Source organism: Mesocricetus auratus, unplaced genomic scaffold, assembly GCF_017639785.1.
Source record: "Mesocricetus auratus isolate SY011 unplaced genomic scaffold, BCM_Maur_2.0 Super-Scaffold_100676, whole genome shotgun sequence".
In the NCBI taxonomy this organism is placed as follows: Eukaryota; Metazoa; Chordata; class Mammalia; order Rodentia; family Cricetidae; genus Mesocricetus; species Mesocricetus auratus.
In genome coordinates, this window is record NW_024429266.1 from 100546073 (window position 1) to 100569299 (window position 23227).

At 49.4% G+C, this 23227-nt stretch overlaps 1 protein-coding gene across 3 annotated transcripts in view; it reads right to left on the bottom strand.

The window, feature by feature from the left end:
* Positions 1-23227, bottom strand: part of LOC101830370 (cytochrome P450 4F4) — a 35021-nt gene that overhangs the window by 1856 nt on the left and 9938 nt on the right. For 2 of the 3 annotated variants that reach the window (XM_040739065.1, XM_040739063.1), the window contains exons 2-13: positions 16470-16668; positions 12046-12190; positions 9177-9230; positions 8959-9086; positions 8379-8500; positions 6567-6837; positions 3001-3067; positions 2704-2833; positions 1296-1429; positions 1142-1206; positions 902-984; positions 372-576 (exon numbers count right to left, since the gene is read on the bottom strand). In XM_040739065.1, coding sequence (XP_040594999.1) covers positions 375-576; positions 902-984; positions 1142-1206; positions 1296-1429; positions 2704-2833; positions 3001-3067; positions 6567-6837; positions 8379-8500; positions 8959-9086; positions 9177-9230; positions 12046-12190; positions 16470-16667 — 1599 coding nt within the window. In that variant the 5' untranslated portion in view covers position 16668 and the 3' untranslated portion in view covers positions 372-374. Of the gene's footprint in view, positions 1-371; positions 577-901; positions 985-1141; positions 1207-1295; positions 1430-2703; positions 2834-3000; positions 3068-6566; positions 6838-8378; positions 8501-8958; positions 9087-9176; positions 9231-12045; positions 12191-16469; positions 16669-17108; positions 17273-23227 lie in introns of those variants that run through there. The other variant, XM_005083392.4, reaches the window with a different exon arrangement.

The following is a 23227-nucleotide window of genomic DNA, read 5'->3' on the forward strand; positions in this document are numbered from 1 at the left end:
ATATGCATGGTAACTGGAACCCACGGAATCAGAATGCCCAGATGAGAGAAGATGGACATATGAGATTCGAATGGGGGTCAAGGTGGTGTAAAGGGTTTGCCTCTGAGAATCTGAGTCTCAGCCTGGCCCTTCATCCTGATCCCTGTCCTGCTCGGTCACTTCCCCTTGGCTCCCAATAGCCCGGAGTAGTACAGCTTGGCTAGAGAATGAACCCTCATCACAGGAATCTGTGACCACGCAGAGGAAGTCAGGGATCTTTGGCTCACATCAACCACCCTGGTCACTGGATGGACCCCTCACAGCTCCTGCTTGCAGGGTGACAGCACGGTTTGTGCTTTGCAGTCTACAAAGGCAGACTCTCGCATATCTACCTATTAGGAAGTCCGGGGCAAAGATAGTGGGTCACTGTGCTCCTGGTTCAGCGGTTCCACCCGCAGCCACAGCCCGCCCTCCGCGCGCAGGATCAGCTCCGGCTTCCGGCGGGGCTCCTTGTCAGGCAGGATGCGGAAACGCAGCAGTGTCAGCGCCAGGGCCACCTTCATCTCGTTCATGGCGAAAGTCTGTCCTATGCAGTTCCTGTGGGAGGTCGGGTAGGGACTCTGACTGTGCAGGGATCTAACCAGGCACCATAGGACCCAATGTAACTGAGGTGCAGCGAGGGTTGCAAATACACCGGGGACTCCATGTGATGCTTAACTTGCCCAGAGCTCAGGCCACAATACAAATCAGCAAGAGGGCTACGCTTTGAGCATCCGTGGCCGCTCTTGAAAGTTCCCAAACCGGCTCTCAAAACCTCGGTTTTGACTCTGAATTGGAGGTGGGGGAAAGGGGACCAGAAACCTCGACCATCTCAACCCCAGGCCCAGATCCCACTCCACAATCCTGAGCTCTTTGGCCTCACCTGGGTCCTGCCGAAAAGGGAATAAAAGCCAGAGGTGACCTGTCCTGAATGTTCTCTGGATCAAAGCGGAAGGGGTCATAGACCTGCAGAAAAGACCAGCCACAGTGAGTAAGTGGCATCTACCATCACAGACAGAGACAGACAGAGACGCTTGCGTGTGCTGGGAAAAGTGAGGTCTGATATCCCGGGGCCACTGAGAGATGAACGAGAATGGGAGGCAGGGGAGGGGGCACAGCGCACCTCAGGGTCCCGCCACACAGTTGGGTTGTGATGGGTTTCAAAAATATTGATGACACAGATGACACCTGTGGAGGGCGGGGGAGGCCGGGTAAGTTTCGCTTCCTGGTAAACCTTGTTCAGTGCCCAGGACCCTTCTCCCCTATTCTGTGGCTACCTTTGGGGATGACCCTGCCATCTGGGAGGGAAATGTCCTGGGTGCAGCAGCGGGAGGCCATTGCCACCGGAGGATGCAGCCGCAGACTCTCCTTGATGCACATGGTCAGGAAGGGCATCTGGGCCAGGTCGTCCCTGAGGAACAGGCCAGGTAACTAACCAGTAACGAAACACAGGCAGCCAGTTCCTGTGTTGCCCACTTAACCTTTCCTCAGTAGTAAAATAATCCCAAGAAGAGCAAAGAGTTAGGAAAGTGCTGGAGGAAATTACGCCAGGCATCTTTAGAGAGGTTTTTGTTTTTTGTTTCTTTTTCTTTTTCTGAGAAAACCAGTGTTCACACCCACAAATTTACATTAAAATGAATATTTCTTATGGCAAAGGAGAAGGAAAGGGAATAAACGGATGCACTGTGTTTGCTCTTCCGACTCTTCCCCACTCACTCAAAGCCACCCTTCCATCACACATTGTTCATTGTTGTCGTCGTCCTTGTTCGGAACAGGGTTTCTCTGTGTGGCCCTGGCTGTCCTGGAACTCACTCTGTACACCAGGCTGGCCTCGAGCTCACGGACATCCACCTGCCTCCCTCCCCTTTCCCCCTGTGTATTTCTCCCCTCTCAGCTAGTCTTCTCTCAGAGTTCTTTCTCCCATCCCTCCATGGCTCCTCACCCCTTCTTTACCCCTCCTCACCCCTTCTCCATTCCTCTTCCCCGTTTCTCTGTGTCCCACACCCCTCCTGCGCCCAGTCAACCACCCCAATTCTACTCTCTTCCTCCTCCAGCAGCCCGCCTCACCCTTGGGTGTAGCACCCTACCCCCAGCCTCACGCAGATTTCCCATGAAGCATACCCTTTCCCCCTACAGATGCTTCTCTTATTCTCTACCCAGTGCCTGTCCGTGTGTCCTAGCCGTGTCGTGACCAAAGACTGTTCTCCCTCTCCACTGAGAGCTCCTGGAAGGCGGGTCCCTGGGCTGAGTCCTTAGCACAGACTAAGCTGGGCACAAAATTAGAATGGAAAGGCAGCGTGAGAGGTTTTAGTGACCGGATGCATGGATGAGTCGCAGGTTCAAGACAACATAGGCATGACTTTTATCCCCAGATGCCCCCTGTGAATCCCTGACAAGAACAGTAAGAAAGCATTTAGGAATCAGGTGAACAACCTCTCAGGAAGGGACAACACTGGAAAGTGTGATTGAGGACAGAAGTGTGGGGGGTAAGTAGCATCATCTGCTCTCATGTCGTGTTATTTTGTCAGTAATTCTCTTTGAAGCCCACATCTTTCTGTTCCCACACATGAGGCTTTTCCTTGCTGATGAAGCAGATGCCTCAACCACCAACCAATAATAGGAGAGTCATCTAAAAAGTTCCCTTCCCCACCTTGGAAACCAGGGGCTTGGGGGTGGGTTACTCACCATTCAATGTCTGTAGACTCTCGGTCCCTCAGCAGCTCCCGCACCTCCTGCCGGCATCGCTCCTGGTATTCAGGGTGCTTTGCTAGGTTGTACAGGACCCAGGAGAGCCCACTGGCTGTGGTGTCGTGGCCTGAAGAGAGGACAGTTGGGCTTGGGTTTCTGGGCTGTTTCAGCACCACTAAGTAGACAGCACTCAAGAGGTGGGGTCCTCAGGAGGGATGGAGAAAAGATAGAGACCCAGATCCCTGAAATGTAGAGACTCCTACCCCTTCTCTGGTCTCACACTGAGACTCTCACCCCGAAACATGAAGGTGTCAGCCTCAGCTCGGATGTCCTCGTCTGACAACTCCTTTCCATCTTCATCCTGGAAACAAGGCAAAGTCTTACATCACACCACTTCTGAAGGCTCCTGTGTCTAACATAAAATAATATCCAGAGATCCTTTACCAACCAGGCAAACAAGACCTCCATACTCCTGCATCTCTCTTGGTCACTGAAAGGACTCTGGTTAGCTTAAGCATGGCAAGCAGGCTCTGGCAGGCCTTGCCCTTCTCCCCGATTTCCTCTGCCTTGCTAATTAACCACTAGATTACATTCTTAAAGCTAGCTACCAAAGTCTACTCCCTTATTTGACCATTTCCTCCTCCTGTGGCTAACCACCAAGCTCCAGCTATCAAAATATTGAAGTCCAGCCATCAAAGGTCCCCTTTGGCTCACCTAATTAACATGCTAACATGGAGTTTCCCCCTGTATGTTTATAAACTCCCGTGTTCCAATGTGTCACCCCTGTCTCCCCTGTATTCAGATGCATATACCCCTCTCCCTTTCCCACGTTCCCTCCCCCTTCTCCCTTGTCCTCTGTCTCCTGTCTTTGTCTCTGTCCCTCTGGAACAAATCAGTCTCCTTGGTGCTGAGAACCTGGTCTTGGGGGTCCTGAGCAAATACTTTTCCCTTTCAGTCACCATTACCAGAGTCCCCAGCACACAGGCATTGTTCTTGGCTCCCTTGCCTCCTGTTTTTTCCCAGTTTAAGGACTAAAAGACCCATGGATATTTTCAATTTCTGAATGACCAGTGATTTCTGTGGGAAAGAATGACTAGCCACTTTGCAAATAGAATCATTGCATGGCAACTTGTGGTTCTCAACCTGTGGCAAACCTCTATCTCCAAAAATACTTATATTATGATTCATAACAGTAGCAAAATTACAGTTATGAAGCAGCAACAAAAATAATTTTATGGTTGGGGGTCACCACAACATTAGCAGCTGTGTTAAAGGGTGGCAGCATTAGGAAGGTTGAGAATTGCTGCTCTAAGTCATTCACTTTGCTCACTAGGTGGGGACAGTGGCTTTCCTTTTGGCGGATTCTTCCTTTACTGCCATCTGCTTTGTCACCAAAGGTTGTGTCTTCGGGACTGGAAGGTTTAGAACGACAGGAGAAATAGGGGAAGATGGCAAAGTGTGAGGACAGATGATGCCACACTGTGTGTGATCAGTAAGTGTCCCTTCTCCCTTCTTTATCTCAATTAGCATTTTTTCAAATGTGTTTCCGCTTTTCTCTTCTTGCATTCGGATTCCTTCTCTACTCTCCTGCCCCATTCTTGGGCCTAAGCCTAGAGAATTTATCTTATTTCCTTTGGAAGCTATCAAAATCTACCATAACACTTGATTAAAGTTGTTCATATTCAAAAATAAAGTCTCCTCTTTATTTAGAAAAAGCTTGAGAGAAATTCAGGGTGATTTATGAGAATGAAAATGAAATCCATTGTTTTACCTAGTGACAGAGATGGAGGAGTGATGAGCAAAGGGGTCAAGACCATGATGATGAAACCCACAAAGACAGCTGACTGAATAAGGGGGAGCTCTTGAATTCCAGACTGATGGATGAGAGGCCAACAGGGGACTTATCCAGACTCCATGAATGTAGAGCCAGTGAGAAGGCCACAGAAATCACTGGGGGCTTGGGTAGTAGATCAGTGTTTACCATGGTTTATGAATGATCTTTGGGAGCCCATTCCAAATAGAAGGATGCTCTCTTAGCCTGGACACATGGGGAAGGGCCCAGGTCCTGCCCAGGATGAAATGACAGACTTTAGAGATACCCCCCAAGGAGGGTCTCACCCTCCCTGGGGAATGATGTGGGGATTGGGTAGGGGGCTGGGGAGCTGGTGGAGGGATAAGGGAGGAAGGGTGGGAGAGCGAGCTGGGACTGACATGTGAAACATTCACGTTTCTAATTTAAATTAAAACATATAAAAAAGAAATCGATTGTTTTATAGCTAAGAATTCATCTTAATATCCCTTGCTTGCTCCCCTGCCCCCTTCCATTTGCTTCCCCTCTCCTGGTCTCCTCTTCCCCTCCCTCTCAGCGTTCATCCTATTGCCCTCTCTTAAACAAAGAAGGCGTAGATGTGCCAGCCGCCCTACAACTCTCCATGATTCGTGATATGTGGGTTTTCTCCTGTTCCGTAAATCCTGTTGTGGTGGTTTGAATGAGAAGGGCCCATAGGCCCGTATAGTTGCATGCTTACTTCCCAGCTGATGAGCTGTTTGGGAAGGATTAGGAGGTGTGGCCTTGTTGATGGAGGAAGTGTGTCACAGGTAGGCTTTGGGGTTCCAAAAGCCCAGTGGCTGGTTTTGTGTGTCAATTGACACAAGCTAGAGCCATCAGAGAAGAAGGAGCCTCAGGTGAGAAAATGACCTCCGTGAGATTCAGCTATATGTAAGGCATGTTCTCAATTACTGATCAATGGGGATGGTGCCCCTGGGCTGGGGGTCCTGGCTTCTATTGGAAAGCAGGCTGAGAAAGCCAGGGGAGCAAACCAGTAAACAGCACCCCCCATGGCCTCTGCATCAGCTCCTGCCTCCAGGTTCGAGTCCTTCCTCCAGTGTGCACTGTGATCTGGAGGTGGGAGCTGAACAAACCCTTTCCTCCCCAGCTTGCATTTTGGCCATGGTGTTTTTTTCATCTGAGCAATAGAAACCAAAGAAGACCCCTCAGTTTCAGACCTAGAAAGGCTGCACCGGCTATACCCAGTGTTCTAGCTACAATGTGTTTCTCTCTAACTTGTTCCTCTCTTTTCCTCAGATGTCTTTCATGGCTTCTAGATGTTCTCTCCATCAAGCCCAAGTTATTACTGAAAATATAAAATGTTGAATCATCTCACATTCAATACCAGCATCCGTTCTGTCCTTTAATCCTAAAATGTTGGGGCAGGGGAGATGGCTCAATGGTTCAGAGCATCCTTACCCACCTGGTGGCTTTCAATCATCCATAGCTTCAGTTCTAGGGGACTCAGTGCTCTCTTCTGGCCTCTTGCAGGTACCAAGCACACATATGGTACACATGCATACTTGTAAACAAACACTTATACACATAAAACAAAAAAAAATCTTTTTTTAAGTCATGAGGGACGGTGCAACACATAGTGTCAGAAGTTGAGGCAGGCAGGCAGATTCATTTACCCAGCCCTGACGATAAGCCTGGCAATGGAGTAAGACACAGCTCAAAAAAGCTACTGGCCGGGCGTTGGTGGTGCACGCCTTTAATCCCAGCACTCGGGAGGCAGGGGCAGGAGGATCTCTGAGTTCGAGGCCAGCCTGGTCTACAGAGCAGGTTCCAGGATAGCCTCCAAAACAATACAGAGAAACCCTGTCTCAAAAACAACAACAACAAAAAAAGCTACTGAACGCCAAAGGGCTCACAGGCATCTGTAATCCCAGCACCGAGGAAGCTGAGGCAAGAGGAAGGTGAAATTGAGGACAGCCCGGCCTATATCATGAGATGCTATCTAAAAGAAGAAAAAACCAAAACCCCGACTAACTAATTTTTAGAAGCGCCACTGCACCTCTCAAGAACCCACCTTGCTCAGCAGCAGCACATCGATGAAGTCCAGGGTCTTGGACTTGGCCTTGGCCTTGATGACATCATCTCCACCATGACTGGGCAGAGTGCGCCGTCGCTCCTGGATGACAGCATCTGTGAAGTCATGCACCAGGCGGCAGGCCTTATGGAAGCGCCGCCCATCAGGCGTTAGGCGATAGAGCAGGTCCATGTATAGAAGCAACTGTTCATTTCTTTTCACAACCAGGGCACTGAGCTCCAAGATGGCAGCAATATACTCGCTGGGCTTCCTGTGCAAAGAGAACGTGAGGAGCAGCAAGAACGCAACAGACCTAAAACCTGAGCTGCATTTCTCAGCAGATGGTGGGAACGATTTCCCCACAGGATACAGAGTAGCCCAACTAATCTGGAAAAGATGGCAATGCATGATAGACATGGGCCCTGAACACTCAATCTCTTCTCTCTCTATATTTCATTCCCATAAGTGGAGGCATTTCTCACAGCATAGTATGGACACCAAACCCCTCTCTTTCCTCTCAGACAGAGGGGTCAGTCTGCTCTGCCCAGTCCCTAACATTGTCCACTGATGGGGGATGTCCTTCTGTATATATGTTTCTCTTATTGGTTGATGAACAAAACAGTCTGGCCAATGAGGCAGGAAGATAGGTGGGGGACTAGGAGATGAGGAGAATTCTGGGAAAGGTAGGCAGGAGAGCCCACCAGAGATGAGTCACCTTAAGGGACCAGGAGGATAGGACACACCAGGCCCTCTCCAGTAAGATAAGGCCATGTAGGAATATATAGATTAGTAGTTATGGGTTAATAATTAAGACCAGAGCTAGCCAGTAAGAAGGCCTAGTCATCGGCCAACAGTTTCATAATTAATATAAGTCTTTGTGCGTTTATTTGGGGTTGAGCAGGGCAGCAGGACCAGTCAGGACAAAAACCTCCACAACAGTCCATCCAGACAAGAACCCATCAATTCTTCCAGTTGGCCTAAGGCCCGTTCCTTACACATCAGCTCCATTTTCTTTTAAAGGGCAACCACCGTCTCCAGAGCTCATCATTGGTTTACTATGTTCATTTCTGGCAGGGCAGTCATTTTAGACATAGCTTGCCAATTCTTTTGGTTACTACATCTTTACCCTAGTCAAGGCCATGGGAACCTCAATGTGTTACCAAGGAAGATGTGACCATTGAGGGGAAAGGGTTTGAGAGTTGAGAAATATCTAAGCAAACACAAAAATGGAGTCAAAGCAGGATGCTACTACCTTAGTCATTTCAATTATGGGGGTACCCTTAAAGGGGTATTAAAACCCTGGAATTTTTCTGTCTTTCTTTGCTTCCTAGCTGCCTGTGTTTCCTCCAACATATGCTCCTTCCATGATACAATTATGGGCACAGACACAAAAGCAATGAAATCAAATTGCATTGAAAACATAAGCTAAAAAAAATCTCCTCTATTTGGTAATCGTAGATATTTTGTTATAGAGACAGAGGTGCTGAAGACCTTTTATGGTTTCCTAGAAACCACAGCATGAAGTTCCACGTTTTCCTTGGCTTTACTGTCTATGCTTTTGTTGCCATCTGCTCTCCCAACCTCATCCCAAGCTCCCTCATGTCAGATGCCCATGTCTCATCTGAGTCTGTGTGCCTTTTTCTGAACAGTTTCTTCCCATGGGAAAGGCTGCTCCATCCCCCGGGGGTTGGTGCACTGTTAGCTGTGAGCCACCCTCCATGGAGTCTCTTCTGCTGCTCTGGCCAGCTTTCCCCCCTTCACCTCTTGCCTTACTGTATAGACCAAGTTCCAAGGCCCAGAGTGGGAACTCACTCCTGACAGTTGCTGTTGAAGCTGAAGACACATTTCTGCAAAGTGTCCAAGGTCATGAGGCTGATGTTCTCAAACATGTCCAGACAAGTGCTACCCCCCGATGCCAGGCGCAGCCACTTGGCCTTGGTAGAAAAAGAGACTGTGACATTGTTGGATCTTGGCTCCCGGGAGACTCTGCCCAACCCCAACCACTATAATGGACACCCTCAAACCAGTCTTCTGGAATCTCCCCCCAAGGTACCCCGCCTCAGAGATCCCCCAAACTGAGTAATTGTGGAAGTTGTTACTATGGGAGATGAAGAGCCAAGGCTGGCTCAGGAGTCCTGAGTTCAAGTCCAAGCTCTGATTCCCATGCTCAGTCCATTTCCCTCTCCTAGTTCTTGTCTGTCGCATGGTTAGGAACACCTAAGTTGATCTGATTTGGTGTCTGCGAAACTGAAAGGAAACTGTGCGCCACCATTTTTAGCCCACTTCCTGCAGTGTAGCCCTTCAGGGCCAGTACCATGGACTAGACCTATCTGCAGTCCCTCACCACCCCCAACCCAGTCCCCAGCTGGGAAGCTGGGTACCAGGAACTCACATGCATGATGTTGGTGCTGTCATTGAAAATCTTCACATAGGGCTTCAGGATGTTGAAGTGGAAGGCGGGTGTCAGCATGCTACGGTGGCGGCTCCACTTGTCACCAGCACTCACCAAGAGCCCGTCTCCTGGGAGGGTGAGCATTGGTAGTGGGCAAAGGTGGCACCTTTCTCTGGGCCCCAGGGCTGTCCCCAGTCATCTCACCTACAGGGACTCACCCAGCCAGGGTTTCAGGAAGCTGTAGAAGATGGCGTCCTTTGGGGCAACCGCAGCTAGCATGATGAACAAGGATGATCAGGGACCAGGAGAGCACAGGGGATGAACTTGGGAAGAATGTGGTGCCCTCATTAGGAGTGTGTGTGTGTCCACCTCAACCAGCATGACAAGATTGGGGAGAAGGACAGAGGTAGCAGGGAATGGAGGAGAGGTAATTGGGAGCCAGACCAAGCTTTAGGAGGAGGTAAGACGAAAGTATGGCCTGAAATTGCATAACACACCCAAGTATGCATTCACATGGCTCCTACACAGTCTAGCATGTCAAAACAGCATGACACTCTGGAGACCTAGTACACCCATCCATCCAGCACTTTCTGTCATCTCCTGAAATATATACACGTGACACAGATGCATATGTCATAACATGTGCTAGCATGGTTAAAACACACAGAATCTCCCTGACATGACCTAATGTAGCATAGATAAAGTATGATGAATCTCAGTGTGTCCCAGAAATTATCTTAAAATGGTCACCATAGGGTGTAGGGAGATTTGGTAGTGTGCTTGCCATACAAGTATGATGACTGAGTGCTATCCACAACTTTCACAGAAGAAGTTGAGTGTGGTGGCATGCACTGTTAATCCCAGTTCTGGGGAGGCAAAATCCAAGTGGATCTCTGGCCATTCAGCCCAGCCTAATGAGTGAGCCCCAAGACCCAAAACAAGGTGTGTGGCTCGTGAAGAATAACACCCAATGTTGGCCTCTTGCTTCCACACACATGATCACACAAATGCATGTGCATAAACACACATGTGTATCTGTACATAGATTTAGAAACTAATAACCCCATTAACCCCTCAGGTGTGTACCAGGTGTGATCCAGCTGGACATCAGACACAAATCTACACCAAGACCTGCCTCACACAAACCTCAAATCATGTCTCAGTGGAACTCTGGATGACAGATCTCAGGCAACCCTAAACATGCTCAAAATGTTATCAGAAGGAGAAAAATGCAATCCCAAACAACTGCTCAAACAACCACATGGAACTCAACATGCCTATGTCCGTGGCCCCTTAGGAGTCCCAGATAGGGCCACCTTCACATGATCCCGGGAATGAGCCATGCTTAGCTAGGGACAACTATACCAGGTATTATGGTTTGAATGTGAAATTTCCCCAAGCTCCTGTGTTGTAAAGTTGCCTCCTTGATTGTGGCTCTGTTTTCAAAGACTCTGGAGCCCATAGGACATGGGACCTAACTGGAGGGACTTGAGAAGTTACCTGGGACTGTATCTTCTCTCCCCCCTCCCCCTTCCTTCTTCCCTTTTCCCTCCCCAATATGGCCAACATGTTGTAAACTGTATGCATCACCACAAAAGACTTTGAAACCATTAGCCAAAAGGCCATTCCTCATTTAAATTGTTTGTGTCATATCCTGTGTCTCAGCTACCACAGGCTGCCACAACCCCACTAGCCTGCCTCAGGTCACCTGGCCAATTGGAGACAGCACAGATACCTCAGCATCGGGGAAGCTGGGACCAGTGCAGTGCCCAGACAGGAAGAGCTACACAAAAGCAGGAAGAAGCCCGGCCTGGCAATGCACGCCTTTAATCCCAGTACTCGGGAGGCAGAGGCTGGCAGATCTCTGGGAGTTCAAAGCCAGCCTGGTCTACAAAAGCAAGTTATAGGACTGGCAGGATTGTTACCCAGAGAAACCTGGTCTCAGAAAACCAAAGGGAAAAAGAGTTTGTCCTGTGGCTCGAAAAATTAAAATCAATTACAAGCCCAGAACTCCTGGGATCTCCCGGAGAAAAGCAAGCTGCCCCATGGAAGGGAATGCCTGAGACTCGTCACTTGGACCTTGATGAGGAGGCTTTCGTGAAAAGGGAAATGGGCTCAGGAAGGTAAAAACAGACCTAAGAACACAGAGTCTGATGTCATTGCTTGAAAGCTGGATCCAGCCATGCCTGGAGACCACCCTCCAAGGTCTTTATAGATTCCCTTTATTTCCTTCAATCAAACCAGGTGAGATTTTACCACTCACGCCTGACAGAGACCTAGTCATGCAAAGAGCGCCAGGTGCCCGCGTGGCAGACATTAGAGCCATGGTCGCTATGGAACACTGCCCCCTCTCTCCGCGGCCTGCCTTGTGCCAGTAATGCCAAGGGGCAGGGTAAGCGGGCCAGGCTGGAGTGGAATTCCTTAAGGGAGATTGCGGGCCTAGTCGGTGAGCCATGACTGACCATAAGAATGGGCAAAGCGCAGGGAGAGGAAGAATATGGAAACAGCAGCTGGATCACACCTTAGCATAACTGGGCTTGTTGCTGTGCCTGGGGATGGCTGGGCTGCAGCCATACATGGGCCCTATGCAGCCCGGCCCTGCTTAAACACTCCAGCCTTCATTCCAGACACCTAGCTCTGTCTCTCCCAGACCTCACTGGTCTGGCCTCTGGTCAACTCTGGTCCTGTCATGTCTCCTCCTCCAGGAGGCCTCCCTACCTGCCCTAGCAGAGATCTCACGTCTCCATTCTGCCGTCACCCATCCTCCCGAGGACCATTCCTGACCACAGGTGGTTGGAGTGTCCTTGTCAGGACCCGTCTCTTCAAGGTTGAGTTCCCCCGGGACTGAGTCTGGCTTGGGGTCTCCTAGTATCCCCGAGGGTACCAAGAATGCCAGGACCAGGCGGGGAGGAAGAAATGGCGGCAGAGGAGGAGAAGGGACTGGCGTGGGGGTGGCGAGCACGTGAAAGGGCGGAAAGGCGGAGAGAGGCAGCAGAAGGGAAGACGAGGCTGCCCCGGGATCCGCACGCAGGGCATGGGAAGCTCTCGGATCCCCGCAGCCACACCGCCACCAGCTCCCGTGGGTACCTGAGGCACTGACGACAGATCGGATGATGTCGGGGTGGCACAGGTGGATGAGGGGAACCACTGGGCCTAACCAGGTCATGTAGCCCCGCGGATAGGTGGCCACCAGCTCGGTCATCTCCTTCATGCCTTCTTCCGTGGGAGAAGACTGGGGGGGAAGACATGGGCAATCCCTTCTGAGATGGCTCTTTTCAGGGAGCAGACTGGACGGGCCAAGAGATGCCCACAGAAGAGGATGCAAGCTGACTTCGGGCTGGATCTGTGACGGGGTTTCCGCAACACATTAGCAGACTGTGTCACAGTGACCCGCCATCCACCGTGCGGGAAGTACCACCCAACCCATTGAGGATCCAAAGGAAGGGAGAGACAGAGGAAGGGAAATTCACTCTTGCTTCCAAAGCCGAGACACCCAGCTTCTCTTGCCCTCAGATATCAAAATTCAGGTCTTTGACCTTTGAACTTCAGCATTTATACCTGACACTCCACCTCACTCCACACTCGGCCTGTGTTTTAGAACAGTCTTAGGACTGTGACACCACCAGCTGCCTGGCCTTCCAATTTGCATGTGGCATTAGGGAATTTCTCAATCTCCATTATTACTTAAGTCCAAACTCTATTTGTCTGTCAGTCTGTCTGTATCAATCTATCTATCTATCTATCTATCTATCTATCTATCTTACCTCATTCTCTCTTATTTGCATACCTTCACATGCTATAAGTGTATATGTGTGCGTATTTGTTTATCTATATAACTATGAATAGAATTACGCTACATAATGATTTTAATGACTTATATATTTATGTGCATCGATGTTTTGCCTGCATGTATGTCTGTGTGAGGGGGCCAGATCCCCTGGAACTGGAGATACAGATGGATGTGAGTTGCCATCTGGGTGCTGGGAATTGAACCTGGGTCCTTTGGAAGAGCAGCCAGAGCTTTTATTAGCCATTGAGCCATCTCCCCAGCCCACATAATGATTTTTTAAATCAACAACAGACTGTAAATACTACCTTGGTCACATAAAATTATAACAGACCTGAGGATTATCTATGGCTTACAATTTTGGCTATTATTCTTATGTTTAGATACATTTAACCAAGTAAATACCATGATCTAAAACTTGTCTGTAATCTTCTCAACAGTACCACAATGTATGGGTTTGTGTACTGTGAACAATAAGTGGTCTCTCACAACCTAGATATGCAGTAGGCTCCGCCATGATACCTTGACTAAGTATACTCTATAATGTTGGTAAAATGACAAAATTGCCCAGTGATGAATATTTAAAATTTGTCCCTATTACTAACAAGATGTACATATGTATGTGCTTGTGTGTGTGCACACTTTTGTGTGGGGGTGTGTTTGTGAGTGTTACCATTGTTTTATGTGTGCACATGTGTGTGTGCGAATGTGAATGTGTGTGTACATGCACTTGTGTGGGGGTGTGTTTGTGAGTGTTACCGTGTGTGTGTGTGTGTGTGTGTGCGCGCGTGTGTGTGTGTGCACTTGTGTGTGGGGTGTTTGTGAGTGTTACCGTTTGTGTGTGTATGTGTGTCCACACCCTCCCCTGCTTCTCTGGAGAGCACTAATGCACTTCCTCAGCACCTTGAGCAGGTTCCCCCTGAAGCCCCTGGAGGTGACACAGCCTCTGCAGTGAACATGTGTCTGGATGTTGAAGGATGGAGGAAGAGATCCCTGCTTCTTGTTCTGTCCCTACAGTCATGTCTTGGTACCAAGCCTGCATCTATGGTCAATAAAAAGTTATGTTGTCACACTGCCTGCCTCAGAGAAACCCTCTTTCTGGGGTGGAATCAATTCCACCCCCAGGAGAAGCCTCAAGGGAAGGTCCTGTTAGGGCATTTGTGGACTACACTGTGGCCTCAGGGTTTGTCTCCAAGGTTTCCCTCACATGCATCTCTACCAGCATAAGTCTTCAGTTCCAACCATGTAGACTGGCTAAAGCACCGGAGCCTCTAAAGGTGACACAGCCTCAACAGACCCCAGGACAGCAGAGGGGGACCTCCAAATCTCCATGAGAACGTCAGCTCACCTAATAAGCAACCACTCCCACAGGGCAGAGGACCCTGTGCACAGTTGAAAGAACTTGTGTGTATGCTATGAGATCTGCTGGTTGTAAATGAAGCAACTGAGACCAAGTCAGCTCATGGAGCGAATGGACCTATGGCAAAGTCCAAGTGTTGGATAAACGTTAGGACCAGGGAAGTCCCGTGGAAGGGTAAGAGTGTTGTAATTTAAGAAAAGCAGTGCTCAAGAGAAAGACGAAGTGTGACAGGGTTTAAGCAGAGGGTTTTTTTTAATTAGGGAAAAAGGATCATAAAAAAGGGAAAGGGGATGGGGGAGACCAGGCTCCAGGGATGGGAGCAGCAGGAGAGAGGAAAAAGGGGCAGAAGTGGGGAGACAAACAGAGAGGGGGAGAGAAAGAGAGAAAGAGAGAGAGAAGGATGGGAGGTGGGCAGGGCCCCTTTAAAGGGGAACAGAGTGAATATGCACAGGAGGTGCTCTTAGTGGCTGCAGCTGAGGGTGCATCCTGTCAGAACCCCAAGGACAGGCCAGTCCCAATGCCTGAATACTAGATTAGAGTGGTATAGGCCTCCATGATCCACAGTAGCAGAAAAGAGCGACTGAAGGAAGAGATGATCCAGGAGGTGGGGAATCAGAACAGAACTCTCCTATGGCCCAGCTATGCCCTGGGTATATTGGGGGAGGCATAAAATCCCTTCTGGATTGAAGCAGAAACCCAGAGATGGACTAACAGAAAGAAATGGACCAGACAGGAAGCTGACTCTGAATTAGGGCCCTGTAGAAGGCCTACGCAGTGACAGTGTAGGAATGTGAGGGGTTCTGGGCTGGGAGCCCTTCAATACGTACTAGACAGGAAAACGGGCTAGAAATAAACCCAGACAAGACTCGGGATGGAGAACAGTGGTGTGGGCTGATGGCAACCATTGCTGTGGTTGGTAAAGTCCAGCATTTCTGCGTGGCAAACCACACTCCAACACCTTTTTACTTTCATCTTTAATGATTCTCAGGATTAATGCCTTTCCCTTTGGGAAATTTTGTGCGGGCTTCGGTAAAGAATAGAAGCGTGTACAATGGTAGCCTCTCTAAACAAAATAATTCGTTGGGAAAGAAAAATCCCTGCCACCAGAGAACCAGGAATCCCATTGTGCCCTCCTAATTAGACCAACACGCAGAAACACACCTGATCCCAAGGATGAAATGCCTACAGTTCAGATCCAGAGCCTGAGGCCATTAAGGGCAAGAATTCAGTTAATAAATACAGAGAAATCAGAATGGTATCCTATAATGGGAAAACACTAAGATATCAAGATCTTCCCTTTTGGGGGTGTTATGAGGGGAACAGACCCATACAGTAAGACTAAGAAACTGTAGTATAGTGTCTGCTCCACAGAGGAAGTCCTTTTCCCCAGGTCAGGCATTTGGATAAGGGTCTCCATTCCCTGGGGGCTTGAGGAAAGCTCCTGTTGCTAAAGCAGTCATTCTCCTTATCTCTGGTAAGAGGGACTTGTGACCCTTTCATTAACGTGACTGCTGCCTAGAGTCAAGGTCAATGTTAGATTCCTCAAGCCACACCCCAGCTCACAGGTCCTTTGTCTCCCATTTAATCCTATGTGCAACTACAGAGCATAAAAGGTGTATTCTTTTTTCAATCAATCGCTGCTGGCAGTCATCCAGATTAAACCTCAGATCCTGTCCGTCCCCATCTCCACACGCCCCCACTAGCAACACATCCTCCTTGGCGTAAGGATTCAGGCACTATGCTGGCCTGCCCCTGTCACCTGGCCGAATGGACTCAGGCAGAACCCTGGTCAGCCCAGGGTTCCGCGGTTGCATAGACTGTCGGCAGATGCTTACTTATGGTCTTTATCTCTCTTTCCAGCTGTTTCCCGCTGTTCCCCTGGGGCAGACAGGACTTTTCCTGTCTCCCTCCTCTCTTCTGTCCTCTCTGTCTCTGTGTCTCTTTACATCTTTTCTCCTTCCATCCCTCCCTCCCTTCTCTGATAAAACTTCTCACTTAAGCTCTGTCTACCTGACTTGCTTGCCCACCGCCTCGGTCACCCCCGTCTAATGCCAAGGTTCCCCACGTGCTTTAGTCATAACATTTGGGACCTGAGCATCCTCTCCCAAGCGCTCTCCAGCAAACGGGGTCGTAAGGGAAGGCCTGAGAGAGAGCACACAAAGGCCCAAATCCATTCTACCCAGAATTTCCTGATCGGTGGGGGAAATCTCTGCACCCTCAAAACCCCAGCCCCTAGCCCACACCAATCCCTGACTCTGTCCATGTGCCCTTATACCCAGTCCCGGAACATTCTACTACCAAATCCTTGGTCACTGAGAGGTCCCCGCACCCTCACACCCCTGACCCTCCTGTTGCCACACTCACCATGCCCAGGTGACCCCAAAACCAATTCCTCTTGGGTGGCTGAGGGAAACCTCGGAGACGGCGACACTTTTCATACAAAGTGAAGATCCGGGTGAGGCAGCGGGCCAAGAGCCAGGATGCCCCAACCAAGCAAAAGAGAAGCCATGGTGAGGCTGACACAGGTCCCAGTCCCAGCCAGGATAGATCCAGAGGTGGCATCCTACAAGATAGATGACAGAACGTGAGTTGTTCCTGGATCTCAGGGAATCAATGGGGACATGCTGTAACAGTGGACAGGGGTGGAGACTGGGAATCCCTGTGTCAAATCACGTGGTGGCAGAAACCCAAGGCAGTAAAATGGGCCGTGAAGAGTAGGACAAGAGACAGAAAGGAAAAAAGGGACAGGGGAGTCTGAACAGTGTCCCAGACTGCATGAGTGATACTGGGAGGTGTTACCCAGAAGCCGCCATATTCTCAGGGCCAGCCGGAGCACTGTGACCACCCTGCTTTAGCCACCCCAGACACGGGCAGACCTCCGTCTAACCCCGGACAGCTCCGTCAGCCCCAGCAACCCAGCCCAGCGCCTTCCCTCAGGAACGGTGATTGCCCCGCAGCTCCTCTCTTCTGGGGCCCCTTGGGGCCAGCCAGCCCTTCCCAGACCTGTTTCCTCCTGGCCTGGGCAGGAGGCCGAGGAAAGCGGGTTGAGTCAGCCAGCTGCACAGTGGAATTGAGTCAGGGACACACTGAGCACGGGGACCCGATCCTCGGGACTTGACCAACGCCGCTCGCGGTGGGAGACAAGACAGGTATGGACAAAGGTGACACGAGCCCCACCTTTTCAGCCCCTCCTGCTCTTCCAAGGCACATCGTGTTTTTAAAAAATCATTAACTTGGGATTTCAGGTGCCAGGAAGGCGGGGCCAGGCGTGTCCCTGAACTTCTCTGGAGCGCCTATGCATGTTGGCCTGGGAGGAAGGCCCGCAGGATTTCTCGGTGCTGAATGGGGAGGCCACAGAATACCTCTAGCCACAGCCGGGCAGCAGTCAAGTCCTGCCCCCAAGCAATGCAGGGTCTCAGTGGCCACGTTTCTTTTAGAAGCTGTCCAACAACTGATTTCCTAGATCAGATTCCAGGGATCAACAGTCCAGCCAGAAGAACACGGCTGAGGCTGAGCTGGGGTAGAGCTAAGGTATGGAAAGGGGAGGGGAGGTATGATCGAGCGAGGCTAGGAGGGGCCGTCAGCAGATGGGGATCCAGGCGGAAGAATTCAGAGCCCTTCTTGTGCTTACATGAAACACAGAGAGATAGCACTTAAAACAATATTTACTAGGGCTCAACGTGTTCAATTACCAGGGTCCACATGGCATCCCACAACTGTCTGTTACTACGGTGCCAGGGGACCCAGCGCCTTCTCACCTCCAAAGGTTCTGCATGCACACACAACAGGGACATATGGACGGGAAAAGTTAATTTAAAAAATTAAAAATAGTAATATTTACTATTCTGTACATTGGCTATTTAAATTTTCAAAAGAGAAACTGCTTATCATCCTGGTTGGTGCCACAGTGTGGGAAGCTGTCTTTGCAGGGCTGCAGTCGGAGCCAGCCGAGCAGCCCAGGGTTCGCGCCTGAGAGGAGGAGTGTGGACTAAAGACATGAACAGATAAGATATCGGCACAGCCACAGGGGGCAACCACAGAAGGTGACCACACATGGTACCACAACATGGAACTGAGCTTGGAGGACAGAAGTGATGGACTGATGGATGCCGCAGAGGAGTAGACACCGCTGGTGTACAAGTGTGCAGAGAGCTCTCGATGAAAGAAGGGGGGGTGAGTGAACATTGGGAGTAAAGCTGCATAACTGCAGAAGTAAAACAGAGAAATACTAGTCAGATGATTGTATATTTACTTGGGTATATTTTAATAGCTAGGAGAACTGGAGTAAAGCAGAAGCATGATGAGCCAAAACTCCAGATCAACCCTTCCCCCAGCCTTAGCTCCTGGAGACTATGTTGTCAGCAACAGGCCTGAGGCCAAAACTGAACACAAAGGACTCCAACCCCCCCCCACCCTCCCCCAGCCTCCTAGATACTTGGATCCTGGGGACTGTTTGACTGCAAAAGAAACTCCCCTGTAGTATTCAGGAAATTCAATTCTGAAAAATATTGGTACAATAGACCACCAGCAAGCCATAGAAACCACAGAATGTTCCCTCCCAGCACCAACCTATGAGAAAAATGTGTGCACAGGTATTACATGCCAAAAACAAGATGTTGAAAAATTTCTTGATTGTTCCCCAAGTGTCAACCAATCAGAAACCAACCCATACCTACTGATGTAATCCTGTAACTTTTGTCCTTAAAAACTAGCAGTAGACAGGGAACTTCACCCCCTCTGGAGGCTGCATCAGCTTGCTAGACAGGGTCCCTCTCAAGGAAGAATAGAACAGTCAATAAACCTTGTGCATTAACATCGGTGGTCTCTCTCCCTAGTCTCTTTTGGGATCCTTGTAACTTGGGCATAACATTTGGGGGCTTGTCTGGGAACCCCAGAGACCCTCTGGACCCCAGATCCCCCCACCCCGAGGTTTTCATCACCCAGCTGGGTAAGTTACGTTGTTCTGTTAATTTTCCTTTTTCTCTCACTGGCGTCTCTGACTCAAACTCTCTGCAGGTCACAAGTACCTAGGCAGACGCACTATTAGGTAGACCTGAAGGAACCAGGAGACTTCCCTCTTCCTGGTCAGAATGGGGACCCATCTAGGGCCATCCCATCAGGATCCCTGGATCCCACTGTTTTTCTGAAAGTTCTGAGGACAATGAGCCCCTGATGAGCTTTCATCCAATTCGTACGGTCTTTGGTCTAATAGAGCCTGACCAAAACCGACCCTCTGAATTCCGCAGAACTCTGGCAGTCTGTCTCGGAATTCTGATAATCTGTCTCGGGCCCTTCTGTCTAACTTGTGTTCGTCTCTTTTCTGTTGGTTTTTCTGTTGACAGCCTCACCATCAATACTAAAAATGGGTGCAACTCCATCCTCACCCCTTGACTTGACTTTGACCCACTGAGGCGACTTTAGAGCAACTGCCTATAACAACAATGTTAATGTCAAAAAGGACACGTGGGCCACTTTCTGTTCCTACGAATGGCCTATGTTTAACGTTGGATAGCCATCTGGAGGGTCTTTTAATTGAGATCTCATTTCCAGGGTCAAAGAGCTTGTTTTCAGACCTTGAACAGAATATACTGATCAAATCCCCTACATTGTCACTTGGCAGGGACTCATTGATCGAATTGATGGGCCCCTTCCCTGAGTTACACTGTTTCTTCCCCCATCTGCTCCCTCTGCCCCTTCCCCCCATTCCCTGTGGCCTCCCGGCCTCACAGGCTTTCCCAATAAAGAAGGAAGTGGCACTAAGCACATTCTCCAGGGAGGAACAGAGGAGACTGATATCTTTCCTCCCCGCTCCTCTCTTCCCCCTCCTTGACTTGGACCCCCACAGGCACCCCTCCAGGAAGAAAATCATTCACCTACACAGCCAGACTCTACTATGCCAGACCCCCCTGAAATGCTGTACCAAAGGCCAGCTCAGGTAACTAGAAGTCGGAGGGGCACAACCCCACAACCAGAGGCAATTGCCCTGCCACTTCACCCAGCGGGCCCCCCTGATGAGGCGGGAATCAGCCCTTTCACTACCGGCCATTTGACACTAGTAATCTTTACAACTGGCGCTCACAGAGTACCTCCTTTTCAGAAAATCCTAGGGACCTTATTAACCTCTTAGAAACTGCCCTTTTTACTCATCAGCCCACTTAGGATGATTACCAACAACTCCTCAAAGTCTTATTTACTACTGAGAAACAGAACAGAATCCTGGAAGTGTCCCAGAAATTGGTTCTGGGGTCAACCAGGGAGCCTTCCACTGACCCTGCTGTAGCCAGTGCCAACTTTCCCTCCAGTCTCCCAGATTGGGACTATAACACGGCAGAAGGTAAGGAGAGGCTCCTAGTCTATCACCAGAATCTGTTAGCGGGTCTTAAAGTGGTGGCTCAGAAACCGACCAACATGTCTAAGGTGTATGATGTCAGGCAGGGACCTGATGAGAGTCCAGCAGCTTATTTAGAGAGACTTCAGGAAGCCTTCTGCAAATATACTCCTTATGATCCTGAAGCTGAAGGGACAGCACAGATAGTTATGTTTGCCTATGTCAACCAGGCAGCACCTGACATCAAGAAAAAGTTACAATCATTAGACAGACTAGGAGAAAAGAACATTAGGGACCTAGTGGCAGTGGCAGAAAAGGCATACAATAAGAGAGAAACAGCAGAACAAAAAAAAGAAGGAAAGATAAACAGGAAAGAGGCCTTGCCAAAATTCTAGAACAACAGAACAGGCTAGAGAAGATTCTCCTGGCCACTCAAACTCCCCGTAACAACAAACCTCCACGGCAAACCACAGAGGAGGAATGGAAGCCTAAACCAAAGGTAGGGAAAAACCAATGTGCCTACTATAAAAAGGACATTGAGTCAAGGACTGTCCAAAAAAGAACAGACACCCCAAAAATGCCCAGGTCCTACTGGTATACATTGGGGACAGTGACTGAGGGGGATGGGCCTCAGGCCCCCTCCCTGAGCCCAGGGTAGCCCTAAAAGTGGAGGGGAAAGCAGTTGATTCATGGTGAACACAGAAGCAGAAAACTCAGTCCTACTAAAACCAGGGGGCACATGTCTACCAAAACCACCTGGGTCCAAGGAGCTACAGGGACAAAATCCTACTCATGGACTACCTGAATAACAGTAGACTTAGGAAAGGGACAGGTAACCCATTCGTTTCTAATAATACCAGAATGTCCCTATCCCCTCTTAGGTCAAGACCTGTTCACTAAAATAAAAACTCAGATCCATTTTTCTGATAAAGGGGCCACTCTGCTCCATCAAGATGAGAGGCCAGTTCAAGTCCTGGTCACAAGTAACTTGGCAGAGGAATACAGAATCCACCAAGAGTCAATAAAGCCTGAACCTAACATAAAGGACTGGCTTCAGAAATACTCCCTAACATGGGTGGAGATGTGGGAAGGGCACGATGGGACTGACATGACACTGGCCTCCAATTTATGTTGAAATAAAGTCAGGGGCAGACCCAGACCCATGCCCCACGAAGCAAAGAAAGAGATTACACCCCACATACAGCAGCTTTTAGAGCTTGGGGTCCTGAGGCCCATACAGTCAGCCTGGAACACCCCCCTACTACCAGTAAAAAAGTCTCAAACCAATGATTACCAGCCAGTACAGGATCTAAGAGAGGTTAACAAAAGAGTGACGAGCATTCACCCTACAGTGCCTAACCCCTATACCCTACTCAGCACTGCCCCCAGACCAACAATGGATTTAAAGGATGCTTCCTTCAGCCTTCTGCTGGCCCCTAAAAGACAAGCATATTTTGCCTTTGACTGACATGACCCCGAAATTGGGATCAATGTCCAGTTAACCTGGACTCGACTCACCCAAGGATTTAAAAACTCACCCACCATCTTTGATGAGGCATTACATGAAGATCTGGTTGAGTATAGAACCCAAAACCCAGACATCAGTCTGTTGCAATATGTAGATTACTTTCTGATTGAGGTGCCTGACTAAGAAAAATGCCTTAAAGACACATAGAACCTGTTACAAATTCTGGGAGACCTAGGGTACAGAGTATCAGCAAAGAAAGCCCAACTTTGCCAACGACAGGTCATGTACCTGGGATAATGTGCTTTATAAATGGCCAACAATGGCTTTCAGATGCCCGCAAAGGGACTGTGCTACAAATCCCAACCCCCACTTCAACCAAACAAGTGAGGGAATTCTTGGGCACTGCTGGGTTCTGCCGCCTCTGGATCCCAGGGTTTGCAGAGATAGCCAAGCCCCTATATGAGGTGACCAAGGAAAAAGCAGGCATTGCCTGGGCAGACAAACAGCAGCAGGCATTTGACACTCTGAAACGAAAGTCGCTCGAGGCACCAGCTTGCCAGATATGAATAAGCCCTTCTACCTGTTTGTGGATAACATAATGGGGTAGCAAGGGGCGTACTGACTCAAAAGTGGGGCCCTGGAAGAGACCAGTGGCATATTTATCAAAGAAACTAGACCCTGTGACAGCAGGGTGGCCACCCCTGCCTACGCATTATAGCAGCTGTAGCTCTGTTGGTTAAGGACGCTGACAAATTAACCCTGGGACAGAACCTCACCATTGCTGCCCCCCATGCACTGGAAGGGGTGTTAAAACAACCTCCAGACTGATGGTTGAGTAACACTCGAATGACTCATTATCAAGTTTTTCTCCTTAACCCGGCTAGAATAACCTTCCAGGTTCCAGCAGCCCTTAATCCGGCTACATTATTGCCAGACCCTGACTTGGATGCTCCACTCCATGACTGTTCCAGAATCCTGGCACAAGCACACTGCATTAGACCTGATCTGCAGGACACACGGTTGCCAGATGCAGAAGAGACCTGGTTCACGGAGGGGAGTAGCAGCTTCATCTGGGACAGGCAGAGATATACAGGGGAGGGGTGGGGGGCAGCAGTAACTACCACCTCAGAAACCATCTGGGCAGAACCCCACTAATAACTCTTATCCAAGCCTTAAAAATGGGAAAAGACAAAAGGCTCAGTATATATAATGACAGTAGGTACAAAGAAAGAGGCCTCCTTACAGCAGAAGGAAAGACAACCAAAAACAAACAGGAGATATTAAATCTCCTAAAAGCACTTTGGGAACCTTCCAAATTGGTCATAA